This window comes from Nomia melanderi, chromosome 9 (genome assembly GCF_051020985.1).
Source record: "Nomia melanderi isolate GNS246 chromosome 9, iyNomMela1, whole genome shotgun sequence".
NCBI lineage: Eukaryota > Metazoa > Arthropoda > Insecta > Hymenoptera > Halictidae > Nomia > Nomia melanderi.
In genome coordinates, this window is record NC_135007.1 from 13,070,733 (window position 1) to 13,087,887 (window position 17,155).

Here is a 17,155-nt window from a genome sequence, read left to right on the forward strand (position 1 = left end):
ATTTGGTAGCATGTATAAAGCACATTCTCTAAGGCCATTTGAGAAATAGAAACCAAATATTACATTTACTTAAGTAAGTCATGAAAGATTTTAAATTAAGATGGAATGTGCTATATAAAATAATTTATCAACATATAACAAAGCATATATTTTCATATTTGTTATTTCTTTTCTTAGTTGTCAATCCACTGGATTTTGTATTACTATAAGTATAAATTCTTTATCCGGTGCAACCATAATTTCATGCTTCTTACTACGTATACGTAAAAATGTCAGATCATTCGTTGGGTCTAGGTCTCTTACTACAGATCTTGCTTTGTCAGACAATTGGCTTATTAAACCTGCATATTGAACTGTTGTAGTATTATCCAATGTAGACTTGATTGGAATACCTAAATATTTAGTTTACATTAAATATTGTACAATAATAACATTAATAATTAACATAAGAGCACACATACCTTCTGCATTAACGACAATTGTTCCAACGACTCCCTTATGTGACTGAATACGTTTCATAGTTTCTTCCACTTCTTGTGCCTTAAAAGTACATAACGTTAATTCAATATAATTTAAGAAATGGATGTACAATTTACGACTACTTTACCATTTCTTAGAGCTAATATGTTCTATCCAATATAGGGTAACAATTAATTAATCAAATTGTTTGTAATTAGAAGCTTTTTACAAATTTGGAAATCACAAACGTCACTTGCATCCAAGCGCCCACTAAACATTCATATATTTATAGATACAAATAACATAGAAGATAAAATGAATAGATGGGGGTTGTTAAGTTTTAAGCGCCATCTAGGTACGCAAAAACAATATCATGGCGGTATATTTCAATTAAATTATTTAATTCTAGATGTAAATACTAATAATACAGCACGAATTAAATAATTAACATTATAATAAAATAACAAAAACATTTTATTCATACTTTTTAAATATTACATAGTGTACTGAATATTAATGAATAATTACAGCATTATTATAAGACTTTAATGTAGTATATAATTTTAGTTTAATGCAAAGGAACAATCAGATCAGTTCCTTGATATTCAGGTAAATTGAGATTATACTCTCTTTCCAATTTTTTAGGTACAAATCGTCCACCTAAATAATGATACTTCCCTTTAAACTGTTGAGCACACATTTTTGGTGCTGTTAATGACACTAACATTTCTGGCTTTATTCCACCATTCGTAGGTGGTCCATTTTCAACATCCCAACCTGATGGTATATCTATACTACAGATGGGAATTGCTGTGTTCTCTAACAGATGAATAATAGGAATAAATGCTTCTCTAACAGGTGGTTTAAAACTAAATCCAAATAAAGCATCTACTATGAGACCAAACTGGCACAATTGTGTTGAAGCAAAATTTTCCAAGTCATTCTCTATTAAGGGAATATCATTTTCAATGCATTGATGTAATAAATTGTTGTACAATGTATTATTTGTCCTTTTAGGATAATAAATCTCTGGTTTATATCCAAATTGTTTCAGATGTCTAGCGCAAACAAGTCCATCACCACCATTATTTCCTGGTCCACAACAGACCAAAATTTTTTGCTCAGAACTTTTTAATGATGGGTAACTATGAGCAATAGCGAATGCACAACTCTGTCCAGCTAATTCCATTAACTGATCTACGCTGAACTTGTATTTATCAAATAAATCTTTATCTATATTGATACTTTCCTGTTGTTTTAAGTATTTAACCATGGTGGTATAAAATATTCTTCCAGAATTTAAAATAAACTTATTGTTGGAAAAAATCGGCTTTGTACAACTTCTGACATACGATATCATTTATTAACTTTGACGTACGGATATGCAGTGAGAAATAACGTCATAACCTCTTACAGTATGTTATTTTTGCGTTCTAATGTGATTATATGTTCATTAGTGAAAGATAAATGTCTTTTGCATTTTACGGTGAACATTTGTTTCACATTTGTTTCACTTTAATGAAAGTAATATGCGTTATAAAGAATTTTCTATATTTCTGTGTAATTTCTCACGATTAAAATTCTTAACCATACAATGATCACATTAAATCTGTAAATCATTCGCTGATGTAACACTCTACATTATTCAAAAATACTTTTTTTTGTCTTGTTTATAAAATTATTCTTTATGTAATTACAATATTATTTAGTATTGCATAGATATGTATAAACAATTTCAAATAAATCTTTATTTAAAAAATTATAACTTGTAATCATTATTACAAAAATAATATACATACATGTTATTTATATACATATCACACTTTTTAGAATTATATAAAAAAATTTGATATTATTAGTTCATTCTTACAGTAATATGTAGTTAAATAATTAACAAAACTGCATAACAGGTTGTAGGTGAAATTCTGAAGATTCTTATTGTAAATTGTAATAAATTATAATTTCTTAACAAATAAACTAGCGTTTAAACAAGAACTGCTATGAACATATTTCAATAGAATTATCTTTAAATTTCTCAACCATTCTATTAACAGATAGCAGAATTTCTTCGATCATTTCTGCTGGAGCCCACTGATTAGAATAGTCGAAATTCTCTACTTTTTCTTCGTATGGAAAACGTAATCTTGTCATATGGTATATTGATTGCATCACAACTGTAGGTTTTTCTGTAGGAAAAGCAGATGAAAGTCTAAAATGTAACATATAAGAAAAATCTTGTCTTTCTAATAATAGTGTAATATAACGGTAATCAGTGGCATCAAATTCAATCAAAGAACCAGGTTGTAATGCAAGTACAGTTGTAACAAAGAGTCTTCTTTTCTCTAAACTCTGGACTAGTGGCTTTATCTAGAATAAAAAAATTTTTGTTAATAACAATGAAAACATAAATGAGAATTTAGTAACTGAAGCTTGTATACCTTCTCTGCTATATACATTTTTATTTCTAATATATAATCTGTCAGGCACTTGTCAGCTGGATAATGTGGCAAGTGCAAAGCAGATGTTCCACCAAGAATTTGTTCCAAAGACTTAGAGAAATAAAGCTGTGGTATAATCCGATTCCAATTGGGTCCACAGAATGTTACAAGAAGCATTACTATATCATTCTCTAGTTCAAAAGATGAATTTTGCAACTGTGAGACATCAATTGATAAACTTATTAGGAATTTAGCCTCTGTTGGTTTGGAACCAAATGGTAATAACATCACTTCAACATCCTCTGGTGCTATTTCTGATGAACCCATTAACATACTATATTCTAATTTTAATCTATCTTGTTTTTGAAGTAATTGTATCTAAAATAAAAAGAAAAATAGATTATATTAACTCTGATCATATAATATATAACTGGGAATCAATATATTACAAACCTGATGTTGTTTATAACAAGATAAAAGTTCCATAAGAACATTCAACAATGCATCCTTATCATGGATATTCCATTTTGCGAGACTAGGTACTGCAGTGGATAACGTATCAATGTTAACATCCATTAAAAAAGTGTCATCATTAAATATAAAGTCAGGGCCCATTTCAGGGCATTGCGAATCAAAAAATACATTCCATGTTAGAGTTTGTCTAGCGTATGGAATAGATAACTTAAAACGATCTCCTTTTACTTTGTCACAACTAGATGATACAGATTCAATTTGAATTGTTCCGCAGCATACTCCTTGAGAAGAAATTAAAGTACAACATTATAAAACTTGCAACGCATGTTACGGGACTGGAGATATTTATATAAACAAAATGTTATTATGTTAAATAAAATGTTACTCTTACCAAGTTTATTAGCTTCTAAGGTACGTTTTAAAAGTGGCTCGATAAACGAATCTGTATGATGTAAAATATTATATTGCTGGTTTAACATTTTGATGGTTCTGTTTTATATAATTAAGGTCTCATAAACAATCATAGCAAATATTCTCCCAACAATGTAATGATTTATTGTATTGTTTTATATTGTAACCAGCGACGACAGACAGCCCGTCAAACACTGTCTATTCGACTCTCAACCAATAATTAGTTACCGAAATGAATTCTATTTTACATAATAATATTTATTAGCATCGCCAGATGGCAATATAATCTATGTCCCAATACGACCTACGTAGCATTGTCGGTATTCTTTGTCTACTGGTTTGAGCGTTTTGCCACGGATGGCGTTACCAGTCAAAACTAGATTTTTTTTACGAGCAGATAATTCTTGCCGTTATGTGCATTAAATAGCATGATCAAAACGGCAAGAATTATTCAACGCACTGTTCTTAAAATCAGTGCCAATACAAAATACTCAAATGGAAAAAATATAATATTAAATCATTTGATTGGATTGCATTATTATTATTGCATGTTCAACTAGCTGAGTGTCACCGCATTAAGCAACATTATTTATAATATAAAAATCTTTTCAAATAATCATAGATCAATATTAATAATAATCGGCATTATTTTTAATATAGAAATATTTTCAAATAATCATTGTTTATCTGAGTGAACTACAGTAATTCGACAGTGACCCCAATGACATTCAACGTGCTAATGATATTCTATATCATATAATAAAAAAGGAAGTTTAATAACCTGCTCACAGTTGTAAACAAATATTTAATTACATTTTACACAGTTTGTGTTGAATCATTATATTTCTTAAATAACTCGTGAGAAGCGCAGGTTGTCGTCATCAGTGGAGGACGCAATCATTACATTAAAAGGTAGATCGTCCCGAAAAATGATCTTTCAAACACTGTTCTCTTTATCATCGATCAATTCTATTACTTTGTACCTATTCAACACGTTGAATGACGCACGATTTGAATTAAATCATTTCTTTGAATCGCATTATTATTATTGTACGTTGATCTAGCTGAAGGACACCGCAATAGGTATCATTATTTATAATATAGAAATATTTTCAAATAATCATCGTTTAAGTGGATGAACTATAGTAATTCGATTTGATTAGGAGTCACCGGTGACCCCCATGACATTCAACGTGTTAAAAACGTAATAGTAATTATTCAATTACCCTTTCATTTTAGGAGAGTGGAAAATGGAGACGGATATACAATTTCTCTATAAAACAGGCAGCTTCGTGTTACCAACGTCGCCTTATCGTGTCGCAATAAGTGCGAAACAAGTGCCATGTACATGCGTAACACGTTTCACATTTGAAAATGTGGAAATTACTCGATCTCTTGAAAATTATTTAACACGTTTGCTACCAACGCTTATTTCGCTGACGGTCTCATATTTTCTTCAATCCAATAAATCTAAACAAAACATTAGAAGCATGAAATTGAAACGAGTCATTGAGTTCCTAAATACAATGTAGTTCACAATTTCTAATAACAATATCCATAGGATTAATTTCATTTTCATTATGCAAATTACAGGATTACAGCCATCACGAATACGTGACGCTGGTAGCGAACGTGTTAAAAGTAAATTAATATTCCTCTTCATCTTCGGTGTTGGCAGCGTCTTCCTGGACCTCGCGATAATCCAATTCCAAAGCTGCCAGATCCTCCCTGGCCTCCGCGAATTCACCCTCCTCCATACCTTCGCCGACGAACCTACAATAGAATTTTTTTAACGAATTACACCTTCACTTCTATTACTTCCACTCTGGTAAATGAAAGTAGATGAAATTCACCAATGAACAAACGCCCTTTTGGCGTACATGAGGTCAAACTTATGGTCAATCCTAGCCCAAGCGTCGACTATCGCTGTCGTGTTGCAGAGACAGCACACGGCCCTTTCTACCTTTGCAAGATCACCTCCTGGCACTATAGTGGGCGGCTGATAATTGATTCCCACCTATCAACATGACAATACATATCAACACATTCTACAACGCTTTTCACCCTTTAAACCTCGAGTTTCAAATTTCCTTTCGAACCCTTCGCGAGCTTAATATTTCTCTACTAAATTCTTTTTATAAGAACCTTGAAACCGGTGGGACACCATTCGACGAATTGAACGTGCTTCTGCCGTTTGATCATGGCGATCGCCGCGTTCACGTCTTTGGGAACGACGTCTCCCCTGTAAAGCATGCAGACCGCCATGTATTTGCCCCTGCGAGGGTCGCAGTTCACCATCTGATGGTTCGGTTCGAAGCAAGAGTTCGTGATTTCTGCGACTGTGATCCTCTCGTGGCCGGCTTTCTCAGCAGACATAACCGGCGCGTACGTTGCCTGCGGAAGCTGGTATTAACGATCACGTAATCCTGTATGAAACGATTGAAATGCGACTTACAAGGGGGAAATGAATACGGGGATACGGGACCAGGTTCGTTTGGAACTCGGTGAGGTCGACGTTCAAGGCGCCATCGAAGCGCAGGCTCGCCGTGATGGAGGACACGATCTGCCCGATCAGACGGTTCAGATTCGTGTACGTCGGTCTGTCGATGTTCAAGTTTCGCCTGCATAATTCGTAAATAGCCTGTGGAACACGTGTGATTATCGAGCAATTGGTTAATCGCACTGTTGCAAAGGGTTAATGGCAGTCAACGCGTTAAAAATCTCTCTTTGCAATAAAATCAACCTGTGACGAGTATACACGGAGAACTAAAGCAAAACGGAAAAGAATGTTTATTTAAAAGAATACATAATCAATCGTTGAAGAAAGTTAGTATTTGGATGTCAAACACAGTTTGATAACTGTACAGAAAAATGGTCAAGATTCTCGTGGCAGTTAACGTAACTGGTGGACAATAAAATCGCATCGCGACGTTTCCTGCTGCAACGAACAATCGAGATCAATTATGGTAGACATTGAATGAATGAATATACGAACTTGATTATCAACTATGAAGGCCACCTCGCAGTGTTCTAGGGTTGGATGTGTGTAAAGAATCGCATTGTACGGTTCCACGACGGCGGTCGATACCTGTACAAGTAGACAACTTTTACACGTGTTAGAAACAATACGCACCGCACAAAATGGCACCGATTCGAACACGCTTCGTACCTGCGGCGCTGGATAGATGCTAAACGTTAGCTTGCTTTTCTTTGGATAATCAGCGGAGAGTCTTTCCATTAACAGACTCGAGAACCCAGATCCCGTGCCGCCACCGAACGAGTGGAAGATTAGAAAACCTTGTAAACCTCTGCACTGATCTGTCAGCCTCCGGATCCTGTCCAGAGTGAGGTCCACGATCTCCTTTCCTGCGGCGTATCGTTCGTTCGAACGATCGGAAACAAACAACTACTAGTTACCTTATTTTTCTATTGTTTACACAACGCGTGATCGTTCACTTTGCCTCAGTTCAAATTAGTTCGAATTAAATGGTGAACTTAAGACTTTCTGTTTGTCTAACGCAATTTTTTCATTTATGCGTCGCCTAAATGGAGAGCAAAGCAGAAAGAGCTCCGCGTTTAACGTGTTAAAGATGCTTTTGAAAGAGATCGTTTTCGGGAATTATCGTTCGAACGTGCGTTCTGCTACTGTGCACACCCTATTCGAGAAGAAAACTTTTACAAGAAGAAGCGCACCTATCGTGTAATGTCCCCGCGCGTAATTGTTCGCAGCGTCTTCTTTTCCTGTGATCAACTGCTCCGGATGGAACAGCTGCCTATATGTTCCTGTGCGGACTTCGTCTAAAGCAACATGACAAATTTATCAATTACCATTATATCCTTTGTTTTTTACTTTTAGCATCTGCACAATTAGCGAATCTGATAGAAAACTCGAGTCTGATTGTTCGAAGATAAAGAAAACTCAAATGTTTCGCGACACATTCAAGGAACTTGCCTACTACTGTCGGCTCGAGATCAACGAAAACTGCCCTCGGCACGTGTTTCCCCGTGCCTGTTTCGGAGAAGAAGGTGTTAAACGAATCATCCCCGTAACCGACGGACGTATCACTGGGCATTTGTCCATCCGGTTGGATCCCGTGCTCTAAACAGTATAATTCCCAGCAGGCGTTACCCATTTGGACGCCCGCCTGTCCAATATGGATAGATATGCACTCCCGCTGTAAACATTTGCAAATAAAGCCATCGGACGATTCCATTAGCGTTAATTTCTATTATATCAGCTTCTGATACTGCACCATCTTCGCCATTCTTATGTTATCTAGTTCCTCCAGCTTGATCAATTGACGTAAACTTCGCGAAAAGAATATACGTTCAAGGGACACTTGAACTTTATTTAGCTGTTAGTTTTGTAAAACTATCAATATCGAAATGCAAACTTCAACTTTGAAATATAACGGTTCAGGCATCGGTTGTACGAGATTGAATGAAAAGGAAAATTTGAAAACGTTTCCAGAATGATGAAGGAAACTAAAGGTTGAGAAGGGAAATATATATCACTGATGATGAGTTCTAAGCAGAATAATATTCTTTGACCAACGAGGATCAGTGTAGAACTTGTTCGAAACGTTAATTGATCGAATGAAAGATTTAAAACAACATTATTCGAACAATTCGCAGTTCGATCGTGAAGCGAACGGCACTTGGCGCGCGACGGGGCCGATAAAATGGCGTCTGCCTCGGCGTCCGCGGAATTAGGCACGTGCCAAGTCACCCAGCAAAGGATGATCGCAAACTGGCATATTGAAATTCCATCGACGTGAAGCATCGTTACACCTGTCAGCAAGTCGCGAAGCTTTATTACCTTGACCTGCCAATGTCTCGGCTTAATAATTCAGCCGTACCCTAAAATGGAACGTCTCATCGTTTCAACCGCGAGTATAATTCGCTGCTGCGCACAGGCATCAAGAATCATAGAGGCTTCTGATGTATCACTCGTTCTTTACAGCGTATGTCGTGACAAATCGATTTTATACAGGTTGACACATTGTAACCATAGCAGCTTGAACGAACACCGATAAGCCTGAGACACGATTTCACCATTGGCATTTGAAAATTCTCGGAACCGATCTAAACGAGGAATTAATTCAAAACGGGGTTGTTTCGTATAGCTATCGTTTATTTTTCCATTGTTCCATTTATCGACCGTCGGACTCGAATCTTTATGAATCTATTATAACTGATTATCTCAAATTATAGTTTACGCTTCTAATTAATCCCTTCATTAGAACCGATGGCAAAATATTGAACATCGCGGGCATTGACCGAGAAGTTTTATATTTTAATCTTAAAAAGTCTCGTGTTCGTTTGGAAGAAAGTATTTGTTTGTCTAATATATATAATAAAGGAATTGTTAAAATATCAGTTTAATTATTGAAGCTTCTTATTCGTTCAGCAATGAAATTAAATATTGATACTCGAATCAAAGCGCAGCCACGGCTGCGGTTAAGTCGAAATTCGATCTGTTTCTCTGTAAAATATTTACTGGACTTTAATGCGCCTGCTTACTATACGTTTCGCCGAAGTAAGTTTAGATACTATTTTAGACGTAATTCACTATCAACAGTTCCTTAATAGGCCTATTGTTTTTTAATCGCGGTGCATACGATGTCTTGGCTATACTTAGTTGAATCGTACAATTTAAGAACTATTACCTAGAGCAACAGTCATAAAAAATTGTGTATCTCCGTTGGATTCATTGATTTTAATTCAAAACTTTCGCGATTGACAATATTCTTGTTCGATGTTTTAATATGTGTATCATTTTCCAAAGTGAGATATTCAAATGGGCTACTATTTTCTAAATATTTATAATTTACAAATAAATCATTGCAACTGTTAAACTGTTGTTAATATAACGTATTATTATGATGCTCACCATTGTTATCGGCGCGAGGATAGGAAACGTGTCAGAACGTACCACGATGTAACTACTGTCTGCCTTAGTGGACAGTCAGATCACTATGATGCGCCATATTATTACTCGCAAGTATATAATATCTGTTTCAGCCTTCGTAGGTGACAAACCTAACGCTATAGTATTCGCGACAATTGGTATATATATAAGATTATGCTTCTGCGGCAGTGCAAGCACGGTTCGTTAATTGAAATTGAACGATTTAATACCGCCTCGGATTCTATACTTTCGTTTGGAGCAACATGTAAAATCTATGCTTCCATGATTAAATATACGAAACGTTATAAAACATTTAAATTACACTGAGAGTTTCGAACGCTTGAAATATACTTAATTATATAATAAACGATTAAATAAAATTAAATGTAGCGATTTTAAAGTTATAATTTATTATAGTAACGTAGTATATAAAATAGAAAAGATGATAGTATAAAATAATGTATACACTGTATATATAATGCTTGCATTTACTTTTTATCTACTAAATACTATTATTTTTATGTCCTTTCGGACTCGATAGAGTAATTAACTGTACTCTCCTTGGAACTTTAGCAGGAATGGTCGAATGTGTGTCCGATTCTTTCGATGTGTTCTTTGTATTGCCTATTACATCTTTACTTGTACTCTCGTCGTTATAGATTAATTTGATGTCTTCAGTTTCTTCGATATCTGTTTGGTTATTTAGCTTCTGCTCTTGAACTGTAACTTGGTTCAATTTATTACTTTCTTCTTCCGCATTTCCTGAATCCTTAAGATCTTCTGTCTTTTGGGTTACTGAGATATCGATATCCATTGCATTGTTATCTATGTCAATGGCCGATAGACGTTTGGTTACATCATTCGTCTTACTCGATACTGCTGATTTTTTACAATTACTATTATCTGTGTGTTTCATCGGTGTCTTAAATTCGCCTTTGTACTCTGTACCTAATTCTCCTTTTTGGAAGCGTATTATAGAACAATAACCATCTGTTGAAGATACTATCAAAATTCCACCATCACTTGACCTGTGAAATTAGAACAATATAAATGTATTTGCGTTTTTAGAATAAATTTACAAAACAAATGGAATAATTGTTATTCACCATGAAACGTCAGTTAATCTGGTATAATGTATATTTGATATTACAGCGATCGGTGATATTTGTTGCGTGTCGTATATGAATACAGAATGCTGTGTAGCAACAGCGAATACTATTCTATAAGGTAATGCAATCATAGAAGTTGGACCATTTTCTTGCAGTTCGAAGTAAATGGGACAACATCTTACAGCTATGGTACTTTCGTCCAAAGATGGCAGAAGCATAAGTGGCCTAAAAATAAAACAATAAAATATGTCACAAAAGTGTGAAAATAATAAAATGTGCTACAAAAGATAGGATATCTACTCTTTTAGATTGTGTCTTGAAAAGACTATGGTTGCATTGGATATTCTCTCTGTAGTTTCTAATGGATCTATTATACCAGATGGTACAATAATTAACATTCCATCTAATGAAAATGTTAGTCTTCTAAAGAATGATTTAAATGTATCATCATAAAACAGACGCACTGTTTTATCTTTTAATGGATGATCCGGTGGTGTTGGAATCTTAGCTTTATAAACTCGCTGCACTGTCTTTTTTGTATTTATGTCAATCAAACGACATATCCTAAAAATATACAGTAATATTAATAACAGCGAATATTGATATATTTTCAAAGAAATCTATAACACACCTATCTGTACTTATCGTACATATATATTGATTGCAAGGATCCCAAGATACTCCTTGCACAAAACCTTTATGTTCAGTCAATATAGCCGTAGAACGTCCTTTATGAATATCCCATAAAATTGCTGTATTGTCTACAGAACCTGAGACTAACATATTAGAGTCTGGGGACCAACTGATATCATAGACATCTTCTAAATGTCCTCTTAATACCTTCCAAGACATCCATTGCTCCTTATTCTCAGCATCATCGGATATAATGTGGAACTCACAATCCTCCTTTTGTTTCCATAAAAGAATGGTTGACTCTGATAATAAAAGTATACTTAAATTCCAGTAAGTTTCTAATTAATCTAATTAAGTGTATGATTACAAACCATCGTCACCAGAAGCCAAAATTTCTTTAGAAGGTGAAAACCTAACAACATTCACTGCTTTTTGATGTCTTTCCAAATCTGCTACACATTTTACGTTTGCACCTCCAAATTCATTTGTTATTATATACCATATCTGGTAAAAAAAAAAGAGAGTGATTATATGGTTAATTTTCTGTAATACATTCACTACAAGAACTATTTAGAAATACGGACAAACAGTTTCTTATATAATTAATAAAAGAATATTACCAAAACGTGAGAATCAGCACCACCGGTTGCAATGCGCCAAAACGTTTCGCCTTTCGATGTTTCATAAATTCCGGCCTGCACGTCAATACTCAGAACTGGATCACGATTATGCCATGAAATTTCGGGAGTTGTACACCACATAATGTTAGTCTCGAAATGTAACAGACGATAATTTAAAAATACAACAGTAGTAACATTAATTGGACCTGTATCGTCTAACCTTTCTCAAGCTGTCAGATTATTCCCGCCAAAACATATCAATTTTTTAAGTCCAATAGAAATCGGTTTATTGCCATTTTAATCAAATTTGAATTGTGTTCAGGTTATAATATTCCTGATTTTCATTGAAGAATTAAAGTTAATTGAATTCTCTCGACTAAATAATAATGAAAATAGAAAATAATAATAAAAGAAAGTACCTACGTTATGAGAATCTGTAAGAAAGCTAAATTATTTAAAATATTTTTATTACGAGACACACACTTGGACAGATTATTTTCAAGTTTATTCGTTTATTATTATTAATCAAATTTGTTCAATAACAAACGGTTGAAATGAAAGAAATAATGATTCAATTAAATATATAAACACATAAACATGATAAAATTTGTACTAGAAATAGTAAATCATACTTCTATCTATTATACGTTTCCATAAAATCGAGTTTCAAAATTGAAAATTTTAATGAACACATGCGAATTAATTAAGTATGTATGTTACAGTATTTATTTCGAGTTTCAACAGTAGATTAGCAATTGAAAATGATTTCAAGTTCATTGTCATAAAGCACGTGATTCAAGACGTGTATCGAACATCCGGTCCATGTAACTCCCTCTGAAAACGTATAGAGAATCCATCTGAAACAATCTGAACACAAAAATGGTGGATACAGAAAATGATAGTCAAGAGCGGAAAGAACTAAATGTTACAGAAAACATGGATGGTAATCAACAAAACGGAGAACTAGTTCCTACGGAAAACAATGAGGAAAGAGATGTGTGTAAATTACATATTGTTTCGTATTCTGTCTATTACACCCATTTATTGTCTTCGTAAAAAACGTTTGTCGTTTTACTCGAAAGTTATTGCATGTAGTTTCATTATTCTGTGTTTTACTCGCCTTGTTTAACTGAAATATAATTTGTTCAATTAACGGGAATCCAAATTCAGGATTTCATTTATTTTGCTTACGAAAATCTAACAACACGCCCATGGTTATTTAGTGGCACGATAAATACGATATAAATATTCATAGCAACCTGTTTAGAAATGACGATTATGATGATGACGCATATTTTGAGTTGTAGTTTTTATGATATCGTTTAACATTAGTTTCCAATTTGTTACACAGGTGAATGCAGAAGTTGATGAACAGAGGAAAAAATATCAGCCTTCACAACTGGAGTCATTCTTTGCAATTACAAAATCTCTGATCATCCGTGCTCTTATTATTTATTTTATCAGCTTCCTCTTCAAACGTCCTCAGCCTAGTGCAGCTATAAATATATTTGAAAATGGAACATCGTTCGATTTGCACGTTTATTTATCAGAATCTGAAAATTTTGAGCAGTTCGATGATCCAAGGAAATTAATATGGATGGAGCAAGGACTAATATACGGGGATTGGTATAGTGGGCCTACTAAAGATGGTCAGAGAGTTACAGAATATAAATTTACGCCGTCGGATCAACTAAAGAATAATGGATCTATATATCTTCATGTATATGTTACGAAAAGTGGAAAGTCCCCTAATCCAAAAGCAGGAAAAAACATCTATGCTGGAGATTATATGTCATATTCTAAAAAAATGTTAAATAAATATAAAAAGATCAGGTATCAGAAGAAACATAATTTGTTGACTGGTGCCAATATAGAAGAGAGTGAGGTATGTATATATTACGAATGTAACATCACAGACAATACGTGAAACCAAAAACTTAAAAAAATCTTACAAAGTATCTTATGAATATAATAATATATTTTTGTAGAAAGATGAATTAATAAATCAGGAGAGTGTGTCTCATTGGCACCCCAATTTAACCATTAATTTGGTAACTGATCAAACTAATTGGGCATATGGTCAAGTTCCACCAATATTAGATACATGTGAGTTTACTTTTTAAACACTGTAAAATAAGATTTGAAAAAAGATTAATGTTGTTTTTCTTTTCTATTTATTTCATAGATATCCACTTTTTACCTGGAGGTATGCTTTATAAACCTGTAATATATATGAATGACTTTTGGAATATGCAAAGAGATTATCAGCCCTTAAATGATACTGTGAAAGAACTGGAACTGCGATTAACTTATCAGCCTCTATCATTATTCAGATGGCAAATTTATGCAGCTCAAACATCTAAAAATAAGTGGACAAATCCATTCTCAGGTACATTGAATTATTATGATAATTTGTTATGAAAAGTATAAATATATGATATTGACGAGATTTTTTTTACACAGGAGATTCGACAGATGAAAATGACAGCGATCAAGATACTTTGAAAGAGACATTGTTAGAAACGAATCCGTACTTGCTGGGCTTGACTCTAATTGTAACAGTATTACATAGTGTATTTGAATTTTTAGCATTTAAGAATGGTAAGATACAATTTCCTTATAAGTATATAATTAAATTCCCTGAATCTACTGTACATTCTTGTTACATTTTTTTTTCTTTCAGATATTCAATTCTGGAACAATCGCAACTCTTTGGAAGGTCTATCGGTTCGATCTGTATTCTTTAATGTTTTCCAATCGTTAGTTGTATTATTATATGTTCTTGATACCGAGACGAATACAGTTGTTCGGATTAGTTGTGCAATAGGTTTATGTATAGAAGTATGGAAAATTAATAAGGTAATAGATATTAGCATAAATAGGACCTCGAAATTTCTTGGTGTCTTTCCAAAACTTAGTTTCCATGATAAAGGATCGTACATAGAATCTTCCACGAAAGAATACGACAGACTTGCTTTTAGATATTTATCATGGGCTTTATATCCTCTTGTAGGAGGATATGCGATTTACTCGTTAATGTATTTAGAACATAAAGGATGGTATTCTTGGGTTCTCAGTATGCTGTATGGATTTTTATTAACGTTTGGATTTATCATGATGACACCACAATTATTTATTAATTATAAATTAAAAACCGTAGCACATCTTCCATGGCGTATGTTGACCTACAAATTTTTAAATACATTTACCGATGATATTTTTGCATTCGTTATAAAGATGCCAACATTATATAGAATTGGCTGTTTCCGCGACGATATAGTTTTCTTCATATTTTTATACCAAAGATGGATATACAAAACTGATCTTTCAAGGGTAAATGAATTTGGATTTTCCGGGGAGATGGAAGATAAAATATCTAACGATAAAAAAGTAAAAGCTATTAAAGATAATCCGAAAAACGAAATAGCTAAAAAGAACGAGTAACATATGGTGCATAATGTTAACGTTGAGTATATTATTCGAACTTTATCTGAATTTAATGAACTTATTAGTACCAAAGGATACATCTACACGCATTTCCGTGTATCTTTGTGAATTTGATATAACTGCGTGTGTATGTACATATTCTTTTGGTTTTGAAATTTAGTCAAATAAACAAAGCCTTGCGAAAATATTGGCATTCTTACGATTAAGAATGTTAATACACGTTGCACTAGGCGAAATACTATCAGGCTAAGTTTAGTACGGCCCATAAAGAATTTTGTATGCTCCTTTAAGAAATTGTTATCACCAGAATTTGTGGTTAATTTTTCATTTTCCATGCTTTGTAGTTTGTTGTCGTCTTGTACGATATTGGACAGATATAATGTTCATTTTAATATTTAAGAAATATTTCAGGATGTTATTCCGTATTCATACGAAGAAAAAATGAAAATCGTCCGAATTACATATGGGTATATGTACAGATGTTTGGTTGAATATTTTAAACAGTAAATCATATATGTATTTTGCAGGCATAGTCAAAGATCGAAGTATTTCTATAGCGAGAACGTGGAAATGAAATGAGCTATATTTTTAATATTGATATCGTATATAAATATATAATTCATAATGATTCAATTTATTACATAAAATATTATTACTGCTTAATATTATAATTAGTAACTTTTGAAACTTAGTTTTTGATAAATAATCTTTGTGCATTCCACTAATAAATTATGAACGTTGTTAATGCAATGGCAATATATTTAGAAACTAATGTTACTAATACATAGATGTTGAATGTACTGAATTTCTGTCCCATCAGGTGGTACATGGTTCCATTCCTTTATGAGTAATGTAGACTTTTAATTACAATTCGAGTAATTAAATATAATCACTAATATAAATGATGTATCTTTTTTATTTCCACGTTTTACTATAAAAATACTTCTGTTCCTCATTAAATATGTATTCATAGTAAAATTGGAACAATGTGATTTTTTGCGGTAAATATTGTTATATACAAAACTACTGCAAAATATTATTGAAGAGAACGATATGTAAATTTTAGATGAACAGAGGCTTGCGTAATGCAAATACCAAAAGTTAAATTATGATCGCTCTTAGACACAATTATAATTATTGTTTTTAATAAATCAATGTCTTCAACAAATGTTTAATAATTTTGTCATGTATACTTATGAATTACTTTTAAGTTTTACCTTATGTAATTTATACCCTTTGAATACAATAGAACGTCGATTACTCGAGTTAATTGGGAAATGAACTCGTTCTGATACGTGATTTCTTGGATAATTGATCCGAAGAAATCAAATTTGTGAACGTGTTATAAATTAAATGGAAATTAAACAGTTTTCAAATGTACTTTCACTTTTTATTATATGGCCGATACTATTTCATTTATTGTCCAATTTCAGTAGTACTGTTCTCCTTCTAACACTCATGGTATATACGAGAATCGTGAGATGAATTATATGAATGAAAATGCTGTCCGCAAATTCTGTTATTTTCAAAATAAATTTGCTCAATATATAAATATATAAATACTTTGTATTTGAATAATATCGATATAATGGTGGTACAGACGTTTCGTTTACTAAAAAGTAAATGATTATAATAAAATGGATTACTGATATT

General features: G+C 33.1%; 6 protein-coding genes across 9 annotated transcripts; 1 reads left to right on the top strand and 5 right to left on the bottom strand.

Moving 5' to 3' along the window:
* Positions 1-135: 135 nt before the first annotated feature.
* On the bottom strand, positions 136-772 carry robl (dynein light chain roadblock). Its single transcript, XM_031977410.2, has 3 exons — positions 608-772; positions 462-540; positions 136-392 (listed from the first exon to the last, which is right to left on the bottom strand). Exons 1-3 carry the CDS (start codon positions 608-610, stop codon positions 181-183), a joined length of 294 nt encoding a protein of 97 aa, XP_031833270.1. The 5' UTR covers positions 611-772; the 3' UTR covers positions 136-180.
* A 143-nt stretch (positions 773-915) lies between these two features.
* Naxe (NAD(P)HX epimerase) lies at positions 916-1,944 on the bottom strand. Its single transcript, XM_031977406.2, has one exon. The coding sequence runs from the start codon at positions 1,817-1,819 to the stop codon at positions 1,028-1,030; it is 792 nt and encodes a 263-aa protein (XP_031833266.1). The 5' UTR covers positions 1,820-1,944; the 3' UTR covers positions 916-1,027.
* A 243-nt stretch (positions 1,945-2,187) lies between these two features.
* LOC116427267 (BRISC and BRCA1-A complex member 2) lies at positions 2,188-4,013 on the bottom strand. Its single transcript, XM_031977405.2, has 4 exons — positions 3,763-4,013; positions 3,351-3,652; positions 2,898-3,275; positions 2,188-2,826 (listed from the first exon to the last, which is right to left on the bottom strand). The coding sequence occupies exons 1-4, from the start codon at positions 3,848-3,850 to the stop codon at positions 2,458-2,460; spliced, it is 1,137 nt and encodes a 378-aa protein (XP_031833265.1). The 5' UTR covers positions 3,851-4,013; the 3' UTR covers positions 2,188-2,457.
* A 560-nt stretch (positions 4,014-4,573) lies between these two features.
* Positions 4,574-9,818, bottom strand: LOC116427299 (tubulin alpha-1C chain). Of its 2 annotated transcripts, none has more exons than XM_031977472.2 (9): positions 9,676-9,818; positions 7,735-7,957; positions 7,476-7,580; positions 6,952-7,148; positions 6,778-6,870; positions 6,238-6,423; positions 5,928-6,176; positions 5,636-5,799; positions 4,574-5,555 (listed from the first exon to the last, which is right to left on the bottom strand). In XM_031977472.2, the coding sequence occupies exons 1-9, from the start codon at positions 9,676-9,678 to the stop codon at positions 5,429-5,431; spliced, it is 1,347 nt and encodes a 448-aa protein (XP_031833332.1). In that variant the 5' UTR covers positions 9,679-9,818; the 3' UTR covers positions 4,574-5,428. The 2 variants fall into 2 exon arrangements, with proteins under 2 accessions (XP_031833332.1, XP_076227009.1); XM_076370894.1 differs by lacking the exon at positions 9,676-9,818 and adding an exon at positions 8,036-9,651.
* A 120-nt stretch (positions 9,819-9,938) lies between these two features.
* Caf1-105 (chromatin assembly factor 1, p105 subunit) lies at positions 9,939-12,856 on the bottom strand. Of its 3 annotated transcripts, none has more exons than XM_031977467.2 (7): positions 12,688-12,856; positions 12,056-12,489; positions 11,807-11,939; positions 11,434-11,737; positions 11,103-11,366; positions 10,800-11,027; positions 9,939-10,721 (listed from the first exon to the last, which is right to left on the bottom strand). In XM_031977467.2, exons 2-7 carry the CDS (start codon positions 12,194-12,196, stop codon positions 10,196-10,198), a joined length of 1,596 nt encoding a protein of 531 aa, XP_031833327.1. In that variant the 5' UTR covers positions 12,197-12,489; positions 12,688-12,856; the 3' UTR covers positions 9,939-10,195. The 3 variants fall into 3 exon arrangements, with proteins under 3 accessions (XP_031833327.1, XP_031833330.1, XP_031833329.1); XM_031977470.2 differs by having other exon boundaries at positions 12,056-12,389; positions 12,479-12,833; XM_031977469.2 differs by having other exon boundaries at positions 12,056-12,389; positions 12,475-12,833.
* LOC116427297 (putative lipid scramblase CLPTM1) lies at positions 12,855-16,882 on the top strand. The gene is made up of 6 exons (XM_031977466.2): positions 12,855-13,051; positions 13,407-13,940; positions 14,044-14,161; positions 14,241-14,444; positions 14,519-14,656; positions 14,739-16,882. The coding sequence occupies exons 1-6, from the start codon at positions 12,935-12,937 to the stop codon at positions 15,497-15,499; spliced, it is 1,872 nt and encodes a 623-aa protein (XP_031833326.1). The 5' UTR covers positions 12,855-12,934; the 3' UTR covers positions 15,500-16,882.
* The last annotated feature ends 273 nt before the right edge of the window (positions 16,883-17,155 follow it).